At 35.2% G+C, this 23061-nt stretch overlaps 1 protein-coding gene across 1 annotated transcript in view; it reads right to left on the bottom strand.

Annotated features, from left to right (window-relative positions):
* Positions 1–23061, bottom strand: part of MTREX (Mtr4 exosome RNA helicase) — a 144016-nt gene that overhangs the window by 75370 nt on the left and 45585 nt on the right. Inside the window, exons 7-16 of the mRNA XM_030843294.2 lie at positions 22128–22218; positions 14188–14312; positions 13001–13099; positions 12494–12596; positions 10896–11027; positions 9499–9578; positions 7772–7882; positions 6139–6240; positions 4131–4256; positions 26–176 (exon numbers count right to left, since the gene is read on the bottom strand). Coding sequence (XP_030699154.1) covers positions 26–176; positions 4131–4256; positions 6139–6240; positions 7772–7882; positions 9499–9578; positions 10896–11027; positions 12494–12596; positions 13001–13099; positions 14188–14312; positions 22128–22218 — 1120 coding nt within the window. The remainder of the gene's footprint in view (positions 1–25; positions 177–4130; positions 4257–6138; positions 6241–7771; positions 7883–9498; positions 9579–10895; positions 11028–12493; positions 12597–13000; positions 13100–14187; positions 14313–22127; positions 22219–23061) is intronic.

The raw sequence follows: 23061 nt of genomic DNA, 5'->3' as shown, positions 1-23061 counted from the left end.
GCTGCTATGGTAATTTTATACTTACTCTCTACTACTCCTGGAATTGCTCTATAATGCTGAAACTGGTAGAAGGATTTTTCCAACATGTACTCAGGATTTATTTCTTCTACTCGTAGTAAGTTCAAGACCATGTTGTAGGTCAAATGGAAAGCACTATTTAGTGGATCAGCTGAGCCCTGAGAGAAAAAAACATGTCAATGTTATAGATTTTAAAAATAAATTCATAACAATATTTTTAACCTCCTGAACTGCTTAACAGTTTAGTCTTCGCTAAGGAATACTACAGAAATGTATTAAGTTCTTTCCTTTAAATGACCAATACAAAGTGATAAAACAGTTGATCTTTGGGAAAGTGAAGGAGGGAAAAAAAACACCAACTAGGACAGTAGCAGTTAAAATACTGTTGGCCAAGTATGTTTAGCTCTCTGCCTTCTAGGTACTTGACAGGATTACACATTTTGCCCTCAGTGGGGAGGGCAAATAAGTTTCAGTGATGTTATCACTTCCTGGTCAAATATTTAACTGCTGGTGTGAAAAGCTACATTTTCCCTGCTGGCACAGTGACTGCTAATGTTCAAGATGGTGGTTTCTCTATCAGCTTGAATCCCTAAACAATAATAAGCATAGTCTCTTTTGTAAACGTGCAATGAACAAGTAAAGAGAAACAAACCTTTAAGTTACTGGATTTAGGTTTGTTACTGCAGTATAACCTGGCCTATGCTAATAGAGCACACTAAATTTATTTCAAAATGACATTCAGAAAAAATTAGTTATTTTGAAACTCTCAGCTTCCTGAAATGACATAAAACTGCCTAAATGTTTCCCCAAAATTTACAGACCAGTCTTTGTCAACACTTTGGTAATTCCTCCTTCTCCTCCTAATTGTGGCTGTTACCAAAGAAGGGCTAGTTACAATAGTGTGACCTTAATTTGCAACAAGGTTTATGTCCAAAATACTTCCTTGAGATCTAAACTTTTCTTACAGTGTTTCTTCAGGAATACTTTCTCTTTTCTTTTCTTTTCTTCTCTCTCCCTCCCTCTTTCCTTCCTTTTTTTTTTTTTAATATATATTTTTTGGCTGCGTTGGGTCTTCCTTGCTGCTTGCGGGCTTTCTCTAGTTGCGGGGATCGGGGGCCACTCTTCGTTGTGGTGAGCAGGCTTCTCATTGCGGTGACTTCTCTTGTTGAGGAGCATGGGTTGCAGGCGCACGGGCTTCAGCAGTTGTGGCTCGCGGGCTCTAGAGCGCAGGCTCAGCAGTTGTGGCGCACGGGCTTAGTTGCGCCAAAGCATGTGGGATCTTCCCGGAACAGGGTTCAAACCTGTGTACCCTGCACTGGCAGGCGGATTCTTAACCACTGCACCACCAGGGAAGCCCAGGAATACTTTTTTCTAAATGCAAATACTTCCTAAGATTGAAAATTGTTATGTAGTGCCCAAATGAGAATGACCAAATTCTTGGGAGATACATGCTGAAATATTTACAAGTGTCACAAAACATGCAAATCTTTAAATGGCATAGCAAACTACACAAACACTGTTAGGGTATTCAGAGGCTTTTAAATTGAGGTTCATAAGCCAGCCTTATTGCATTCAGAATTATAAATGTATGAGTATATGATTTTATGAGGAGAAGGAGCAGAACTTTCAACAGTCTCAAATGGTGGTATTCCTTAACTCCTGAAAAATCAAGAGCCATTTACCCTAGGGGGTTAGTTAGTAAGTCCCTAAAACCTTATTTTTTATCCACTTTCCTTGAAAATAGGGCCAAAGGGATATGTGGAGTTAGTATGAAAATCACATTCTTGGGGAAGAGAGGAATGAAAGACAACTTCAGCTACTTCATAATTTTGCAAACAGACCAACTTTTTACTATTCTATTATTTTTCTTTTCTACTATTACCTCCTTTAAGAAATGTGGGGCTTCAATATTGCAAATGTTTATTTCCAACCTCAAGCTCTGCTTCTATATTCAAACTGCTGTAGAATACACCTATCTGAATTCTCCATCACCTTAAACTCAACATAGCATTTTAACATTGTATCCAAGTGACCCCAGGACAACCCCAACTTATACCTGATATATTGATATAATTATTAATAGTCTCTTCTTTCAGTATTACAGTATCTCAATTTGATGCTAAAAAATATGGCTATACAGCCGTTCCCCAGTGTCTTCGGGTTCCCTATCTGAGGATTCAATGAACTGTGGCTCGCAAAATCCTTGGGAAAAAAAATTGCAGAAAGTTCCAAAAAGCAAAACTTGAATGTGTCATGCAGCACAGGCAACTATATACACTGTATTTATGGCTATTTAAATAGCGTTTACATTGTATTCCATACTATAAGTAATCTAGAGATGATTTGAAGTATACGAAAGATGTGCATAGGTTATAAGCAAGTACTCTGCTGTTTATGTAAGAGACATGAGCATCCTCTCATTTTGGTGTTTTAGTATACATGGGGGTTTTGGAACCAATCCCCTGAGAATACCAAGGGAGGACTGTAACTACACAGAATACTATTTACTCTTAAAGAAGAAAATTCTGCAATATGTAACATGGATGAACTTTGAGGATATTATGCTAAATGAAACAAGCCAGTCACAGAAAGACAAATCCTGCATAATTCCTCTTATATGAGGTATCTAAAATAGTCAAATTCATGGATTTAAGGAGTAGAATGGTAGTTGTCAGAGACTGAGAGGAGGAGTAATTGGAAAGTTACTAATTAAAGGGTATCAAGTTTCAGTCAAGTGAGATAAATAGAGATTTGCTATACAACAGTCAACAATATATTTTACACATAATAATTTATTAAGAGGGCAGATCTCATCTTAAATGTTCTTTGCACAATAAAATTTAAAAACCCTTTTATTAAATGAAATGAAAGACAATAGAAATTTACACTTACAGGGTAACAAATCTAGAGATGTCAAGTAAATGGAATGAAAAAATCTGTACTAAAGGAACCAGATGCTGCCATTAAAATATTACCTCCTGACTCGATTATTTCCAAACACAGAGTACGAGGTAAGAAAAATACTGTTTATTATATGCGACAAAATTTAAAGACTAACACAAATTTTCAGTCTTGACCATTTCCCTAAAAGAAAGAACTAAAGTTATATGGACACTTAAAGATGGGTTTCCAAGTGTTAATCTTTAAAACTGAAAATAAGACACCATATGATCACTATGAATATGTACAGATAAGCTTTGTCTTTACTCATATAAAAACATTTAAAAGAAAAAAAAAAAAAAAGAACTTTACCTATTTTTGCTTCAGCTTACCAGGCTTCCTACAACCATATCTCAAATTCTCCATGCAGTTCCTAAGTCTTAGAAGTTGAACACAGTATATTTCAGAGATATTGACCTATGTATGTCTTAACATGTTTTGAAGATTATTTTAAGTAGCTAATCAGCTGGCAGTTAATTTTATATTTTAATTCATGTTAAGCTTCCTATCTTATTGATAGTGTTCTCTATGGATATGCTTAATAATTCCTTACTATCAATACATGGAGAAGGAGAAGGAAAGCAATCAGGTAGGTCAAACTTCTTTGAGAAGCTCTTCAAAATAAAACAAAAATCTTAGACAATCCAAAACACAAATATTAAGCAAGCAAAATGAACAGGTTAATTTGAAATAAAGCTTATAAATTTATTATTGGGATATTATAATCTCTCAACAGGATGAATTAGAATGGTAGATTGTAGAATTAATTCATGAAACTATCTGGGCTTACAAAGGTATAGGAAGATAACTGTGCACAATACTGATAATATCTGCCCTACTTCCTGCGCTGATAAGTGAGAAGCGATTTGTGCAGTGGAGTGGGCAGATATAGAGGTATCTCAAATTTGGAGGGCAAAGTAAACATTTCTGCCCTCTGCAGATCTCCATCCCCTCCACTGAACGACTTGCTCTTTTCCTATTAGAACAGAAAGTAGGGTACAAAGTATCAGCAATTTGAGCAGTTACCCTCTTCCACCTTCCTAAGCCCAGACAGTTTAGTAAATTAACTCATCTACTCAGAGAGGTATTTGAACTGACACATTTAATTTCAATGTGGTCCTGAAGTATGTTTCTCAAATTCCTGGTGAAGGCACAGAAGCTTAACTTGTTACCTTAAGTAGTTGTTTTCCAATTGTTGGGCTCATCTTTTCATCTACCATAAGAATTACAATTCCTCTGTCATCCATTCCCCTCCTTCCAGCACGACCAGACATCTGAATGTATTCACCAGAGGAAATCTGAATGAACGTAATTAAAAATGCAAAGTTTAGGAGAAAACCTGGTGAAAAACATATTCTTAAAATTATTCTTATCATAAAGTTCACAAGCACAAGCTACACATTCCAAGACAGCAAACAAGATTAAAAACATGAACTTTTAGGAAAGTTTAAGTAAAAAGACAAAAATGCAAAACACTTAAGAATAATGTTGCAAAACTAAATTTTAGCTCCAAAATGATCAAATAGCTATAGAGAAATACTGGCTAATTCACCGGCATAAAAAATATCTTTGAACTAGATATTCTGGAAAACAGGAAAGTTTAAGAAAGCAAACAATGACCCAAACTCTATTAAATACCAATTCTGTCTTGATCATAACAAATTTTCTTAATTTCCAAATGAGATTAATGTAAAAATCAACACATACAAAAAGCACAATTTCTATTTTCTCACTGTATGTCCTTGGCATTCAGAAGAGTCCATTCATCACTAAGAACCACCTAAGGGAGAAAGGTTAGTAAGTCTCCCATGCATAGTCTTTCAGGGTAAAATTGAACCACCTGAACACTGGGCAAAGTTTTATCTGTAAGTACATGTGTACTTTTCTCCTGTTGGAAGGGTCCAGCATGTTTGGACTCTCAAAAAATGTTTGACTCAAGAAGAGTTGCAAACCACTGTGCTATGAGAAGGCATATTACTGATAGCATCAAAAACAGACCTAACGACCTGGGACCAACCTTAAAGATCAAAAAAGAAATTTCAAAAAGGCAGTCCAATAAAATCTCAACAGCACTCAAGGGCACTGTTACATTTTGACACATTATGATTTTTAGATTTCATAATTAGGATCTTGAATCATCAAGAAATGGTTGTTTTCTTAAATTCAATTACCCACTTTACTACATACCCTTCCCTGGGGTCCACTGGATGCCAAGGAGCAGGTAAAGTCACGAAAAACTTATTTATTTATTTTCTTGTAGCATCAGTTTTATTCAAAGAATTAAGTAATTTTAAACTGATGATGAAGAATTTTAAAATTTACATTAACTTAAAATATAAAACATATGGAAGACTTTATCCACTTTGCAATTAAAAATTATATTCTACATGAAATAGTCTTCTTTTGACTTAAAAAAGTCACAAGTTACAGAAAGTTTCTGAGGCCTTCTCAAAACTTTGAGGCCTTCTCAAAACATAGAGGCCTTCTCTATAACGCCTCCATGACCACTTATATACAAGTAACTTCTTCTCTTGTGTTCTATCCTTCCTATACATACTTCTCAGAGCCCATAAAATAAACTTCCACCTGCACTAAGTCTCTTCACAGTAGGGATTAGTTTGGTTTTGTTTTAAATTTAGCATCCTCAGTATCTACCATAGCTCTAGGCCCATAGTTTAAGTTTGGTAAGAAGCAATTACTTCCTTCTGGATTAAGGATTTATTTTTACTCCAATTCACCATTTCACTCATGATCCCAACTTTTGCCTTAGGAAAGACATATGTGCAAACCCGTTAAAAAAAAAATCTCTATTTTAAACCTAAAGAGTAAAACAGTGAGCTACAACTGTAGCCACTATAGTAGAGGTGCTTTAAATAACTTAAAATTTGAAGAAATAAAAATTCTAGACATATTTTAAATGCATTAAAGCATTCATGACTCATTTGCACACTTATCCCTCATCACTAAACTCTTTCACCTACTTTTTGGTTTTTGTTTTTGGCTAAAGGACAGAAATATAAAGGATCTGAAATTTAACTTTGATGAACTACTCATATTAGCTCAGGTACAAATTTTAAAGTACTTAGAACTGAAAATCTCAAAGACTACATGAGCCAAAATCATCTTAGGTAAAACAACTGAAGTTAAAAGTTATTTCAATATATGAATTATTTTACTTACCCATCGGAAATCCTTCCCATCAAATTTTCGGGCGTTTGTAAATAAAACAGTTCTAGCTGGCATGTTAATCCCCATAGCAAAAGTCTCAGTGGCAAATAAGGCCTAAATGAATAAGTATACAATTAAACACATATTTTAAACTGAAAAACTAGTTTCGTTAATAAATTACTCAAGTATAAATAAATCATTAATTTAAAAAATTAGTTAATGAAATTTTACAAAAATAAGACACGCTATCCGAGGTGTATTTCAGTATTTTATATACAAAATTATTAAATTTACATATAATTATGTATATTAAATTTATATAATAATATTTAATGTCCCTTGGATCCCAGAAATTTTTTAATTCAGGGAAAATAGTCTTTCTTTCTGTAACTCCAGTGGTGGTAACTTGGAGAGACTACTACTGGTCTAATGGACAAAGCGTTATTAGGCTGGAGAATATTTTTCTAAACAGTCTCATTTCCTGGTTTCTTCATTGATGATGCAGTGGTTTTAGAGACACCTTTAAAATCTGAGGGGAGATCAAAATCAGTGGCACTTTATGTTCACATCTAAGACTTTACCAAAGAGCACACAAAGGTATGTGTACAAGTTAAGTCACTGAAGTACTGTTAAATAATCTAAATTTTCATCAATAGGCAACAATATAAAAACACTTTATTTCATCAACTTAACAGAATGCTATTCATCTGTTAAAAAGAATGAATAGCAATGCATATGAAGAAATTGAATAACGTGGGTAATATAATCACTTTTGTTTACAAATTAAATCAAATGTTATTTGTATGTATCCTAGTGGATATTTCTAGGAAGTAAAAGGCAATGGTGGTCTTTAATTTTTCACTTTATGTACAGTTATTCTATTTGAATTCTACAATCCACAAGTATCACTTAAAAGATTCTTTAAAATGGGTCTCAACAAAACATGCAATCTATATGAGGACATCAACAGGGCCTTACCAGGACCCAGGTACAAATAGTGACCAATTCTTTATCTAAAATACCTCAAGTATGGTCTTTAGGGTGAGTAAATTTCTTTTAAATATCCTAGTTAGTGCTGAAGTTCTCATGACAAATCTCTAATCTGATTTTTAAACATAAAATAATTTATGAATCATATAAAGGCTTACAACTATATTTTGGAGTTGTTTCCCATTTTCAACATCCCATTACTGGGTACAGACATCAACATAATATTAAAAATTAAATTAGACTCTCTTTGGTTTAAATGAGAACATCCTAAAAACTCTTTCATAAGTGTAAACAGCAATTCTCCTTGTCTTTTCTAAACTAGTCCTTTTAATCTGTATACAGAATGGAGTCCACTTACAGTATCAACTTCAGGTCTGAAAATTAAACAGCACCTTCTGGAAAATTCTACACTGTATTCAGTAATGATACCATTTCTTACTTTAAGACTAGGAAAAGAAACAAATGACTTTTACCTATAGTCCAAAATTTATGAAGTATAACACTGTATACAAAAATAAGTTCATTACCTAAGCCGTTCCGTTCGACTTACTTAAATAACAATTAAAAAAAGTTGCCTACAAACAGTGTTCTTGATAACTTTCAAACTGCTCACATAACACAATTTTAGGGCATAATAAATAAAATAAAATCATACCTTTATCAATCCTTCAGAAAAGAGAATTTCTATAGTTTCTTTCAAAATAGGAAGTAAACCACCATGGTGAATACCAATGCCCCTCTTCAAGAGAGGAAGTACATGTTCAACCTACGATTGGATTCAATTTTATTTTTAAAAAGATGTGAGGAAAAGAACTTTTAAAATGTGAAACTAACAAAATTAAGAAAAATCAGTAATCAAGAAAGAATGCTGTTTAAAGAAATTTTATATAACTTTTCCAGAAAAACTAGAAAGCAAACCCATATTCCCACAATTAAACTTAAAACACAATAAAATTCTGTCCTAGCTTTAATATGAAAGGCATGTTTAAATAAACTTGATAAATGTTTTGCTTCCTCATTCAAATTTTCCAGCATTACTTCATCTCCTCTAAAAAAATTAAAGGTTATGACAGCAAAGTTTGCATCTGCATGAAATAAACTTAAAAAATACCAGCCAGGAGTTCCCTGGTGGCACAGTAGTTAAGAATCCGGCTGCCAATGCAGGGGACACGGGTTCGAGCTCTGGTGCAGGAAGATCCCACATGCCGCGGAGCAACTGGGCCCGTGAGCCACAATTACTGAGCCCGTGCTCTAAAGCCCGTGAGCCACAACTACTGAGCCCGCGTGCTTAGAGCCCATGCTCCACAACGAGAGAGGCCACTGCAGTGAGAAGCACGTGCACCACAATGAAGAGTAGCCCCCGATCGGCACAACTAGAGAAGGCCTGTGCACAGCAACGAAGACCCACTGCAGCCAAACTAAATAAATTAAAAAAAAAAAAATACTAGCCAACTCAAACCAAAAGAAAATAAATAACTATAAAGCATATTTAATATAAATATGTACTTTATCTAAAAACGAATGAATTACTGAAGAGTTCATTAACACTATTAAATACCATTAAATTTTACTATTAGAAGTGTGCTAGGATAACAAGTATGTATAAAGACATGGCTCAGCCCTTAGATACTAATAATTCAGCTGGAAAGAAAAATTACAATAAGATTTCATAAATTAAATACCATTTTAAATACCAAGAAACATGCAATTGCAGTCTTATCATAAATCCCACACAAATCAAAGCAAACATCTGTAAGCAGAGTATGACCTTCCAATTTTTCTTTTCACAAAATAAAACTATCATATAGTATTAGGTTGGGCTAAAGCATTAGTTCTCAGTTTCGGATGCACATTAGAACAACCAGGGGAGTTTCTGAAATATTCTAACGATCAGGACACACACCAGACAATTAAATCAGAATCTCTGGAGTGGCAACAAGACATCAGTATATTTTAGAACTCCTAAGGCAATTCTAATAGTCAAAAGAAAAAACCACTTTAATTAATTAAAGCAAAGTAGAAATCAAATTTCTCATTAAACTTAGGTTTGCTCTATTGTTTTGTTTGGTAGCCTTATGAATTAAGAAATTCACTGACTTCAAATTAGCATTAAAAATTTTGTAGTATTAGGAACAGAAGTAGTAATTTCCAGATCATGCTAGCTTTCAGAGAAAAGTTTCTTCAAGGCAGCAAATGTTTCCTTTTGTCACCTTCTTAGAAGTTCAAAATAAGAATCAAGGTATCATTTCAGTGCACAATGCAACATATTTACTGCAGTATGCAAACAGTGAAATATATAATATAGTAACAAATCCAGGAAATACAAAGTGAATATACACTATCTGTTAATAGCCACAGTCTACTTAATGACATAAAACACACCTGAGGGAGCTTTTTATCTTCATCTGACAAGCAGTCAATTGCGTTACTGAATACTTCTTCAACCATCTTCTTTTCTTCATCTAAGAGAGAAAACCCAAGGGCATATAAGTATCTAAATGAGTCAGTGATAACAAATTTCACACACTGCAAAGAATAAGAGTCTATAAAGAGTAAAAGTAAAGACTCATTATTTTAGATAGGCAGAAGGTAAAGTAGATCAAATTTTCTACATAATTATTTAATAAAATTCATTGCCTTTCAAAACAGATCTAGCAGAGTTAGTCCACGAGTAAAAAGTACTATCTTATAAAAGCAGTAACAGTAACTACGCTAGGTATCTACATGCAATATTTAAGTCAAAAAATTATAGGACACAGGGATTATTATTACTCACTATTAAGGAAAGTAAGGCATTGAGCAAATAATGGGCATTGGTATTAACGTTACATCAGCAATTCCAAAGCCTATGCTCTTAACCATTACACTGCCTTCTTATAAAGTGACTATTTGTCAATAAGTATTTGTTGACTTTATCAATATATAACCCTGCAACATCAAGCACATACAGCACTGGTAGTTATAAGAAAACATTTCTAAGTAGAGCAATTCACTCAGTCAAAAAATATATATATTATTGGCTTTAGGAGGGTATATGGGTTGTCTGTCATTTGTTATTTTTTACCCATGGAAAAGTAAAAATTAGCTTTAAAATCATGGGATTAGTTCTGTGCCTTGATAAAGAAAACAAGACAACTGAAATTTGATTCTGCATGACTGAAGATATTATTTACTTCTCACTGCACAGGATCAGATATGTAAAAGGACGAAATGAATGACAACTGGGTTGGTATTTGGCATGCTGCAATTTTTGCCTAGGCTATGCTACTATCTAGCTGTGTGACTTTTAAATGGTTACATTTACAGTTAATAAATGAGAATAATATATTCATTTGCTAGAAGTTATTTTACTTTATTCAAAAATTATACCACAGTTAGGTACAGGGGCAGGTCTCCCCAGTTTGGATTTCTAGAAGAATGAAACATAACAGAAGGTAGTCTGACCAAGAGACTAACCCTAAGTTATCAGACAGAAAACCACAATAACCAAAGAGCTATGGCAATGAAGTATAAGAAGGTATGAGTCTAATATTTCTTACTAGGGGTCTTTGGGTTTTATATAGAACAATGTATTATACTTACCTTCCAATAAAAGAAGACAGAAGAAAGGAAAAGAAATGATAAATTGAGGGCCTTAAAGCTTTTACAAATGTGATGTAACTACTGCTGTAACTGTAAGGTGAACTGCAAATTCTAACAATACACAAAAATGTCTTACCAGAAATATATTTACGCTAATTTTCACGTAACATTAAAACTATACTGAAATTATATAGTACCTGTGTTGAAATCTAATTTGGTCATTTGAAGTGCGTAGGCTTCACAATCTTTCTTACTAAAACTGAAAATAATTACAGGTTGAAAGTTTCTTTCCATAATCATCTTCACAATCTTGAACACATTTGATGGTCCTGCAAAAAAGGTACATAAACCATATCCAAAAATTAACTCAAAATGGATTGAAGACTTAAATGTAAAATCTAAAACTACAAAACTCTTAAAAAATATATAGGAGTACACCTTCATGATGTTGGGTTAGGCAAAGCACTCTTAGATATGATACCAAAAGCATAAGCCACAAAAGAAAAAAAAAAAACCTGATAAACTGGATTTCACCAAAATTTAAAACTTTTGTTACTTCAACAGACACCAACAATAAAGATAACTCTAACTCACAGAATGGAAAAAAATATTTACAAATCAGATATCTAATAAAGGTCTAGTATCTAGAGTATAAAAGAATCCTTACAACTCAACAACAAAAAGACTGTAATTTTTGAATGGGCCAAGGATTTGAATAGATATTTCTCCAAAGATAAACAAATGGCCAGTAAGTACAGGATCTTCATTAGCCAACAGAGAAATGTAAATAAAAACCACACTGAGATATGACTTCATACATACTAGGATGACCATAATCAAATAGACAGGCTACATTAAAGTACTGGCAAGGATGTGGAAGAAATGGATACCTCATATCCTCCTGATGACAATGTATAATGGGGCAGACACTTTGGAAAATAACTTGGCAGTTACTGAAAAGGTTAAACATAGAATTATCATATGACTCAGCAATTGCACTAGGTATATTCTCATGAGAAAAGAAAACACGTTCACACAAAAACTTGTAGTACACAAATGTTTACAGCAGCATTAGTCACAACAATCAAAAAGTTGAAAACAACCTAACTGTTCATCAACTGAAGAATGAATAAATACAATGTAGTAAAATCATACAATGGAATGTTATTTGACTATAGAAAAGAATGAAGTACTGACATATGCTATAACATGGATGAATCTTGAAAACAAGCTAAGTTGCAAAACACCACATATATCATGATTCCATTTATATGAAATGTCTAGAAAAGGAAAATAGAAATAGAAAGTAGATTAGTGATTGCCTAAGGCTGAGGGGTGGTGGGGAAGAGGTTGGGAGTAAATGAAGAATGACTGCTAATGGGTATGGGGTTTCTTATTGCATTAATGAAAATGTTCTAGAATTAGATAGTAGTTGCACAATTTTGTGAATATACTAAAATCCACTTAATTGTACCCTTCTTAAAAATGGTGACTTCTATGATATGTGAATTGTATCTCAATAAAAAAACTGTGGGGACAGCTGCATAATTCTGTGAATGGACTAATAACTGTTGAATTGTATACTTTAATGGGTGAATTGTATATGAACTATATCTCAGTAAATGTCATAGAGGAAAAAGAGATTAAAACTTTATTCACCCAATTTTATCATACACTATCTAGATCTTTATACAGTCCCCTGAGGGGGAAAAAGTTAAATAAAAAAACCCCAAAAAATGTAATCTGAAAATACAATTTACATGTAAAATTCTCTTAAAACAAAGTTCCAAATTACCTTTTGTTCCTCCTTTTCTCCCCTTCTGATCTCCTTTTGCCAAATCACCAGCATCTCGAAGTACCTGCATCGCAGTATTAAAATTATCCTCTCTGAAGTCACCCTGGAATCACAAAATTTTTCTGTGTAACTTAGTATCTAATCATAATGCAAATATTTTTTCATACCTCAAAACAAAGCTTCCTCAAATAATAAATAATTTAATATAATAATACAACTGGGAAAAGCAAAACATAAGATATCTGAAACATGTCCAGAGTCCCTTATTCTCAAGGCATTTAAAAAATACTGGAAAAGGAAGGAAATCTAATTCATGCATTAAAAAATACGAGTCTTAAATATAATTTTTGAAATAAAAATACATACACAAAAAACCAACAATAACTCTGGACCACAAAACTACTTAAGAAAAAAAACGGATCTCTGCCATTCTCTAGTTTAAAGAAAAATGGCTATAAACAGCAAAGTATGATATTATAGATATAAGAATTATAATTACTCCCTTACATTTTCATCAACCACAAGGTGCAGACCATCTCCCCCTGCTGGAAAAATGTAGTGCTGTAATGGAGTAGGCCGATAATCTGTGTAAATTACATGACAAGGCTGTAAAAACAAAGAAAAGTAATTAACCATATATTTTATTTCTTCAAAATAATACCATGTATATGACCTACCTAAAAGACCTTAAGGAGACAAATTTTTGAATTCAACATTTCAAAAAGAAAAAAGTTTTTTTAAAAAAACCCTTAAGTCAGGAAGAGAAAAATGGGGAAAAATGAGGTCTATCAAATTATACTACCATCTGTTCAATTTTACTAATTCCCTAATCAGGGATAAATATCAATACATGATTTGAGTTTCCATATGATCTTGGATCCATACCCTAGACCTGTGATGCCATAATTAAAGAAGACTTCAATTTCTCTGTAGCAGCAGTAATGGTGACACAGAATGCTCCCTGAGGTAAAATAGAACTTTTCTAGCCCAGAGACTTTTCAAAGCTTTACTAAAAGAGCAGGTTGATCTAACTCCTCCAGAAGATCCACTGTGTTTCTATCCTACAGAAGCAACATGATGTTACAAAAATGCCATTAGAGAGCTTATAAATGGATAAAAAATAAATTTTCAGCATTCTGGTATAAGGGAAAAATAAGGGCAGAAAAATAAAACCAAGAATAAATTTAGTACACATGAACAAAAGCTTGTTATAAGGTCCTTTAATGCTGCTAAAATTAGACTAGAAAAACAAAAAGAAAATACAGTCAGTAAAAAGTCTGCATTCACATGAAAACAATCAACTCACACTCTCAGAAGATGCCCAGCTTTTTCCCAGTACCGAGGTCTTAGAGAAAATTCTCTACTGTGTACTCATGGTTCATTGTATGAATAGATAGTTTCCAAACCTGGCAGGTCATCGTGATCAATTTGGGAGCATTTAAAAGTTAAAGGTTTCAAAACCCAAGACCCTACTCCCAGAGATTTTGATGTATTGGGTTTGAGATGGGACTCAGAAAATTCACACTTATAAAAAAATTAGTCGGTTGATTGTGATAAGCTTGCTCGATTTAAAAAGTAGTTTCACATTAAAATGTCTTTATTCTAGGCAGCATCAGGAACGAAGTACAGGATATAGTAAGGCCAACTTGTAACATTTTAAATACGGAAAACATCAAAAAAGGGAAAGAAAATACCTGTTTGTGTAAGTGGCAAATCCATTCAGCAAACTGCCGGGCATTTGGAATAGTAGCCGAAAGAAAGACATAGTGAACATTATCAGGAAGCAAAATAATAGTTTCTTCCCACACAACACCACGCTCTGAAAAATACAAATACACCTTGGAATTCAATGTTACTTTATTATTTTCTCTCAAGCTCAATAATTAGAAATACAGACCATGTTGCACAAGGATATTTTTAGCCACAGACCCTTACTGTAAACTACTTTAGTTCTAACCATGAATTCATTTAGTAGAAAATTAGTAGACTAAACCAGCATAAACACAATGTACTCTGAAATAACAGCCTGCAAAAAGCAGTGCCAAACTGAATCCTGTTCAAACAGCCTAACAAGAGTCCCAGGACAATGGAAACAGTATTTCCATCTCACTTAGAGAAGCATAAGTTGTTGGCTTATAGAAAGTCACAGTAACAAATTTCAAAGAAACACCATTACTACAGCATATAGCATCGTTCATCTAAATTACCATCATGATCTCCAGAGATGAAAGATTTGATAAACAAAACTATAAGTCAGATGGAAAAAAAATGGAAAAATCCATGTGAGAATTTCCCTCCCATAAATGAACAAATCAATACAGGATTCATGATTTAAAAACCAAAATAACTGTTTAGAACCTAATCTTATGAATTTCACAAAAGTGAAATTTCTAAAAAGGGTAAATGATTTCTTTAACTTGTATTATTACTTTCACTATGAATACAGGTTAACTCACTGCTTTAATTCAAATAAAAACTAAGCTTTAAGTGTGTACATATTAAACATTTAACTTTTAAATGTGTTTGTTAACTTTCGCCCTGCAAGTTCCACCCAAAATTCCAAGTAAACTTACTTTTCCATTACAGTAGTGCAAAAGTTCAAGTAAAGGGATAAATTTTTTGCTCATTTTTATTTCATAATCCTCATTTTATTTTTACCATAAACATGCACTTATTTAAAAAAAACAATAAATAAAAATCAAGAATGTTAACTTTGTAGGCTAGAAGTTTTAGAAATTCTTTAACGTTAGTTACACTAGAGAGCTCTCTATTAGAGGGAACTAATTTTAATTCCATTTTTAAAATGTGAAATTGCATTTTTTCACCCAGAAGTTGTTACTTTTTAAGAAGCTATAACTGAATGAGATCCTACTGGAAACAGCACATCATGTTATCCACAAATTAGTTTATAAGAACTCTACTCACATGGAAGATCAACAACTACTTGTTCAAAATTCCTAATGCCATTCTTTTTTTTTCTTAATATCTTTATTGGAGTATGATTGATTTAGTGTTGTGTTAGCTTCTGCTGCATAACAAAGTGAATCATCTATATGCATACATATATCAACATATCCCCTCCCTCTTGCATCTCCCTCCCACCCTCCGTATCCCACCCCTCTAGGTGGTCACAAAGCACCAAGCTGATCTCCCTGTGCCATGCAGCTGCTTCCCAATAGCTATCTCATTTTACATTTGGTACTGTATATATGTCAGTGCTACTCTCACTCTTCGTCCCAGCTTACACTTCCCCCTCCCCATATCCTCAAGTCCATTCTCTATCTCTGTGTCTTTATTCCTCTCTTGCCCCAAGGTTCTTCAGAACCTTGGTTTTTCCTTTTTAGATTCCATATACATGTGTTAGCATACGGTATTTGTTCTCTTTCTGACATACTTCACTCTGTATGAGAGACTCTAGGTCCATCCACCTCACTATAAATAATTTCGTTTCTTTTTATGGCTGAGTAATATTCCATTGTATATATGTGCCACATCTTCTTTATCCATTCATATGTCAATAGACACTTAGGTTGCTTCCACGTCCTGGCTATTATAAATAGTGCTGCAATGAATATTGTGGTACATGACTCTTTCTGAATTATGGTTTTCTCAAGGTATATGCCCAGTAGTGGGACTGCTGGGTCATATGGTAGTCCTATTTTTAGTTTTTTAAGGAACCTCCATACTGTTCTCCACAGTGGCTGTTATCAATTTACATTCCCACCAACAGTGCAAGAGGGTTACCTTTTCTCCACACCCTCTCCAGCATTTACTGTTTGTAGATTTTTTGATGATGCCCATTCTGACCGATGTGAGGTGGTACCTCATTGTAGTTTTGAGTTGTATTTCTATAATTATTAGTGATGTTGAGCATCTTTTCATGTGTTTGTTGGCAATCTGTATATCTTCTCTGGAGAAGTGTCTATTTAGGTCTTCTGCCCATTTCTGGATTGGGTTGTTTTTTTGATACTGAGCTGCATGAGCTGCTTGTATATTCTGGAGATTAATCCTTTGTCAGTTGCTTCACTTGCAAGTATTTTCTCCCATTCTGAGGGTTGTGTTTTGGTCTTGTTTATGGTTTCCTTTGCTGTGAAACAGCTTTTAAGCTTCATTAGGTCCCATTTGTTTATTTTTGTTTTTATTTCCATTTCTCTAGGAGGTGGGTCAAAAACGATCTTGCTGTGATTTATGTCATTGTGTTCTTCCTATGTTTTCCTCTAAGAATTTTAGTGTCTGACCTTACATTTAGGTCTCTAATCCATTTTGAGTTTATTTTTGTGTATGGTGTTAGGGAGTGTTCTAATTTCATTCTCTTACATGTAGCTATCCAGTTTTCCCAGCACCACTTATTGCAGATGCTCTTTTCTCCATCATATATTCTTGCCTCCTTTATCAAAGATAAGGTGACCATATGTGCATGGGTTTTTCTCCGGGCTTTCTACCCTGTTCCATTGATATGTGTTTCTGGTTTTTGTCAGTACCATACTGTCTTGATTACTGTAGATTTCTAGTATAGTCTGAAGTCCAGGAGCCTGATTCCTCCAGCTCTGTTTTTCTTTCTCAAGATTGCTGTGGCTATTTGGGATCTTTTGTGTTTCAATACAAATTGTGCAATTTTCTGTTCTACTTCTGTGAAACATGCCATTGGTAGTTTGATAGGGATTGCACTGAATCTGTAGATTGCTTTGGGTAGTACAGTCATTTTCACAATGTTGACTCATACAGTCCAAGAACACAGCATATCTCTCCTTCTCTTTGTATCACCTTTAATTTCTTTCATCAGTGTCTTATAGTTTTCTGCATACAGGTCTTTTGTATCCTTAGGTAGGTTTATTCCTAGGTATTTTATTTTTGTTGCAGTGGTAAATGGGAGTGTTTCCTTAATTTCTCTTTCAGATTTTTCATCATTAGTGTATAGGCATGCAAGAGATTTCTGTGCATTAGTTTTGTACCCTGCTACTCTACCAAATTTATTGATTAGCTCTACTAGTTTTCTGGCAGCATCTTTTGGATTCTCTATGTAGAGTATCATGTCGTGTGGAGAGAGCGACAGTTTAACTTCTTTCCGATTTGGATTCCTCTTATTTCTTTTTCTTCTCTGATTGCTGTGGGTAAAACTTCCAAAACTATAAAAGTGGTGAGAGTGGGTAACCTTGTCTTGTTCCTGATATTAGAGGAAATGGTTTCAGTTTTTCACCATTGAGAATGATGTTGGCTGTGCATTTGTCATATATGGCCTTTATTATGTTCAGGTAGGTTCCTTCTATGCCTCTCTTCTGGAGAGCTTTTATCATAAATGGGTGTTGAATTTTGTCAAAAGGTTTTTCTGCATCTATTGAGATGATCATATGGATTTCATCCTTCAATTTGGTTAATATGGTGTATCACACTGACAGATTTGCATATATTGAAGAATCCTTGCATTCCTGGGATAAACCACTTGATCGTGGTGTATGATCCTTTTAATGTGCTGTTGTATTCTGTTCGCTAGCATTTTGTTGAGGATTTTGCATCTATGTTCATCAGAGACGTTGGCCTGTAGTTTTCTTTTTTTGTGACATCTTCGTCTAGTTTTGGTATCATGGTGATGGTGGCCTCATAGAAAGAGTTTGGGACTGTTCCTCCCTCTGCTGTATTTTGGAAGACTTTGAGAAGGACAGGTGTTAGCTCTTCTCTAAGTGTTTGATAGAATTTGGCTGTGAAGCCATCTGGTCCTTGGCTTTTGTTTGTTGGAAGATTTTTAATCACAGTCTCAGTTTCAGTGCTTGTGATTGTTTATTTTTTCTATTTCTTCCTGGTTCAGTCTCAGAAGGCTGTGTTTTTCTAAGAATGTGTCCATTTCTTCCAGGTTTGCCATTTTATTGGCATACAGTTGCTTGTAGTAATCTCTCATGATCCTTTGTATTTCTGCATTGTCAGTTGTTACTTCCCCTTTTTCATTTCTAATTCTGTTAATTTGAGTCTTCTCCCTTTTTTTCTTAGTGAGTCTGGCTAATGGTTTATCAATATTCTTTATCTTCTCAAAGAACCAGCTTTTAGTTTTATTGATCTTTGCTACTGTTTCCTTCATTTCTTTTCCATTTATTTCTGATCTTTATGATTTCTTTCCTTCAGCTAACTTCAGGGGTTTTTTCTTCTTCTTTCTCTAATTGCTTTAGGTGTAAGATTAGGTTGTCTGAGATTTTTCTTGTTTCTTGAGGTCGGATTGTATTGCTATAAACTTCCCTCGTAGAACTGCTTTTGCTGCATCCCATAGGTTTTGGGTCTCTGTATTTTCATTGTTATTTGTTTCTAGGTATTTTTTTATTTCCTCTTTGATTTCTTCAGTGATCTCTTGGTTATTTAGTAGTGCACTGTGTAGCTTCCACGTGTTTGTATTTTTTACAGATTTCTTCCTATAACTGATAGCTAGTCTCATAGTGTTGAGGTCGGAAAAAATATCTGATATGATTTCAATTTTCTTAAATTTAACAAGGCTTGATTTGTGACCCAAGATAAGATCTATCCTGGAGAATGTTCCATGAGCACTTCAGAACAAAGTGTATTCTGTTGTTTTTGGATGGAATGTCCTATAAATATCAATTAAGCCCATCTTAATGTATCATTTAAAGCTTGTTTCCTTATTTATTTTCATTTTGGATGATCTGTCCATTGGTGAAAGTGGGGTGTTAAAGTCCCCTACTATGATTGTGTTACTGTCGATTTCCCTTTTTATGGCTGTTAGTATTTGCCTTATGTATTGAGGTACTCCTATGTTGGGTGCATAAATATTTACAATTGTTATATCTTCTTCTTGGATCAATCCCTTGATCATTATGTAGTGTCCTTCTTTGTCTCTTGTAATAGTCTTTATTTTAAAATCTATTTTGTCTGATATGAGAATTGCTACTTCAGCTTTCTTTTGATTTCCATTTGCATGGAATATCTTTTTCCATCCCCTCACTTTCAGTCTGTACGTGTCCCTAGGTGTGAAGTGGGTCTCTTGTAGACAGCATATATATGGGTATTGTTTTGGTATCCATTCAGCCAATTGATGTCTTTTGGTTGGAGCATTTAAACCATTTATATTTAAGGTTATTATCAATATGTATGTTCCTATTACCATTTTCTTAATTGCTTTGGGTTTGTTTTTGTAGGTCTTTTCCTGCTCTTGTGTTTCCTGCCTAGAAAATCTCCTTTAGCATTTGTTGTAAAGCTGGTTTGGTGGTCCTGCATTCTCTTAACTTTTGCCTATCTGTAAAGGTTTTAATTTCTCCATTGAATCTGAATGAGATCCTTGCTGGGTAGGGTAATCTTGGCTGTAGGTTTTTCCCTTTCATCACTTTAAATATGTCCTGCCACTCCCTTCTGGCTTGCCGAGTTTCTGCTGAAAAATCAGCTGTTAACCTTATGGGGATTCCCTTGTATGTTATTTTTCCCTTGCTGCTTTTAATATTTTTACTTTGTATTTAATTTTTGATAGTTTGTTTAATATGTGTCTCAGTGTGTCTCTTTGGGTTTATCCAGATGGTAGTCTCTGTCCTTCCTGGACTTGACTATTTCCTTTCCCATGTTAGAGAAGTTTTTGACTATAATCTCTTCAAATATTTCCTCAGTTCCTTTCTTTGTCTCTTCTTCTGGGAACCCTATAATTCGAATGTTGCTGCATTTAATGTTGTCCCAGAGGTCTCTGCGACTGTCCTCAAGTCTTTTCATTCCTTTTTGTTTATTCTGCTCCCTGGCAGTTATTTCCACCATTTTATCTTCCAGCTTACTTATCCGTTCTTCTACTTCAAGTATTCTGTTATTGATTCCTTCTAGAGTATTTTTAATTTCAGTAACTGTGCTGTTCATCACTGCTTGTCTGCTGTTTCGTTCTTCTCGACCCTTGTTGTTTCTTGTCTTTTCTCCATTCTGTTTCCGAGATTTTGGATCATCTTTACTATCATTATTCTGAATTCCTTTTCAGATAGGCTGCTTATGTTATCTTCATTTATTTGGTCTTGTAGGTTTTTACCCTACTCCTTTGTCTGTTACATATTCTTTTGCCATTTCTTTTTTTTGTTTTTTGGATGGGTGCTGCTGCATTCCTGTCTTATTGGTTGTTTGGCCTGAGATGTCCATCACTGGAGTTTGCAGGCAGTTAGATAGAACTGGTTCCTAATGCTGCGATAAGCACCTCCGGGAGGCCTCACTCAGATTGATATTCCCTGTGGTCCGAGATTCTCTGTTAGTCCAGTGGTTTGGACTTGGAGCTCCCACCACAAGAGCTCGGGCCCAACTTCTGGCCTGGGAACCAAGATCCTGCAAGCTTCATGGTGCAGTTAAAAAAAAAAAAAAAGAAGAAGAAAGGAAAAAGGAGCAGTACAATATCAAGAACATAAAAGAAAATAAAATCAGAAAGATAAAGGTATATTAGGAAAAATAAAACTATAATTGAAACAACTGCAACAAGGTGAAATAAAACCACAGGAGAAGGAAAAAAAAGGGGGGGGGTGGACAACAAGTCAAAAGGAGAGATCACTAACAAAGTATAAAGAATAAAATAAAATTAGAAAAATAAAAGATTTATTAGGAAAAATAAAAATAGAAAAGAATCAACAGCAACGAATTAACAACATAAAACAGAACCCCAATCTGAGAGAGGAAAAAGGAAACGAAAAGAAAAAAGCCTTGGCTATGTGGCCGCAGTTTAGGTAGGGGGTGGAACTTAGGTAGTGGCAGAGTTTAGGGTGGGGTGGGGCCTGTGCAGAAGGGGAGAGGCAGCATGTCGAAAGGAGGGCCTCTGGAGTGTTGGGCTCAGGAGTTAGGAGGTAGGGCCCTGACTGAGGGTGTGTGGGTGGGGTTTAGGCCCAGCTCGTTGGAGGGGTTCTCCAACTGTAGAAGTAGGGCCCTGGCTGGGGTTATAGTGGCGGGGCTTGGGCTCTGTGCTGTAGATGGGAGGCTCCAAGGGCAGAGTATTAGGTCCGGGAGCCCAAAATGCTTCCTGGTGCCTAAGTGGACAGGGAAAGCATTGGCCCCATTCCCTTCTGTTTTTTCGCGCCCCTCCCCCACCGTCTCCCCTGGGGTCTCCCCCATTGCCACTGGACCCCTGATCGTGGGTGGGTCCTGCTGGGTGCAGGAACTCCTTCTCTCCCCCAGCCACCCCTCAAGGGTGCCATCCCAGAGGTCCGGCCTTTACTTTTGCTCCCCCTTTCCTCCCTCCCACTCCCTCAGGACCCACGTGGCTGGAGGGAGACTAGGTGGGCAGAGGATCAGGCCCGGGATCTCAACAGGTTCCTGGGGGTCCAGCTGGGCAGGGGAAACCTGGCCATGATCCCTTTTGATCCTCTGCCCTCCCAATGGTTCCCCAATTTCCCGCATTGGGTGTGGGATCCCTTCCCCTCCCCAAGCCGCCCCTCAGGGATGTCAGTCCTGTCCTGCCTCCACTTCTCCTCCCATTTCACTCCCCCCACGCCCCACATCCTACACAGTCACTGGGGTTTCCTCCTGTCCCTTAGGTGTCCATGGTCCCCCACTGGTACCTGGTAGATGCCCTAGTTGTGAGGAGATGCGAATTCCGCGTCCTCCTAGCACGCCATCTTGACTCCGCCCTACCTAATGCCATTCTTAAATAAAATACATGCTCACATCTCAACAACACTACAGAATATACCTGAATCTCTCATGTAATGAATTTCATCAAATATGACCCAAGCAACTTCTCGCATAACTTCAGAACCTCTGTACAGCATACTTCTCAAAATCTAAAGAAAGAGGAGAAGATTTAGCAGGATTCTGACATACCAAAAGCTCTTCTATCTAACAAGAAATTTTGGATATTCTTTTTTAATGGAAAGATTAAAATAATTTTAGGGAGATACATATCTCTAAAATACATAATATTCCTTCCCTAAATCCAAAATAAATGACTTCTCAAGTAAGTAATCAGATATAATCCATGGAAACAATTATCATCTCCATATCCATATATCCTGAATAAGAAGCCACTTCCTTGCATGTACAGCACTTAACCCAAGACCTACACTTGCTAGAATACGAGAATAACTTGAAGTTATCTTCTATCTAACACAATGGATCTTATACTGTTATCCATTTTTTCTACCTCATCTTACCAGTATGAATACTTTCTAACAACCGTTATTCTGATTTCTGAGTTAAATACATCTTCCACGGATGGAAGAAAGTTTTGAGAATGGAAAATAAACTTACTTTAGGCACCACGATGAAAAGTGAGCAATGCTTTTGGGTAACTCTAAAAGCCAGAAGCTAATTTACACTCTCTAGTGTACCATGTCTTTGTAGAATGCAATGATATAATTCAAGCATGTACAAAAATACTTAGTAAAGACAGCTAATAGTGTCCAAAATGTAAGATGTTACAAAGATATGCAAAACTTAACTGTGATTATGGAAAGAAGCTAAACATAACTGGGTGTTTTAAAAAGTTAGTTATCTATTTGTATCAACACTCAGATACAGAAGAAAAAAAATCACACAGAACAAGGAGCCACTACATATTCGAAACTATGTACTGAAATCCTTGAAATTATACAAAACCATCAAATTATTTTCAAGTCACTGATAAT

This window comes from Globicephala melas, chromosome 3, assembly GCF_963455315.2.
Source record: "Globicephala melas chromosome 3, mGloMel1.2, whole genome shotgun sequence".
In the NCBI taxonomy this organism is placed as follows: domain Eukaryota; kingdom Metazoa; phylum Chordata; class Mammalia; order Artiodactyla; family Delphinidae; genus Globicephala; species Globicephala melas.
This window is presented reverse-complemented; position numbering and strand designations above follow the sequence as displayed.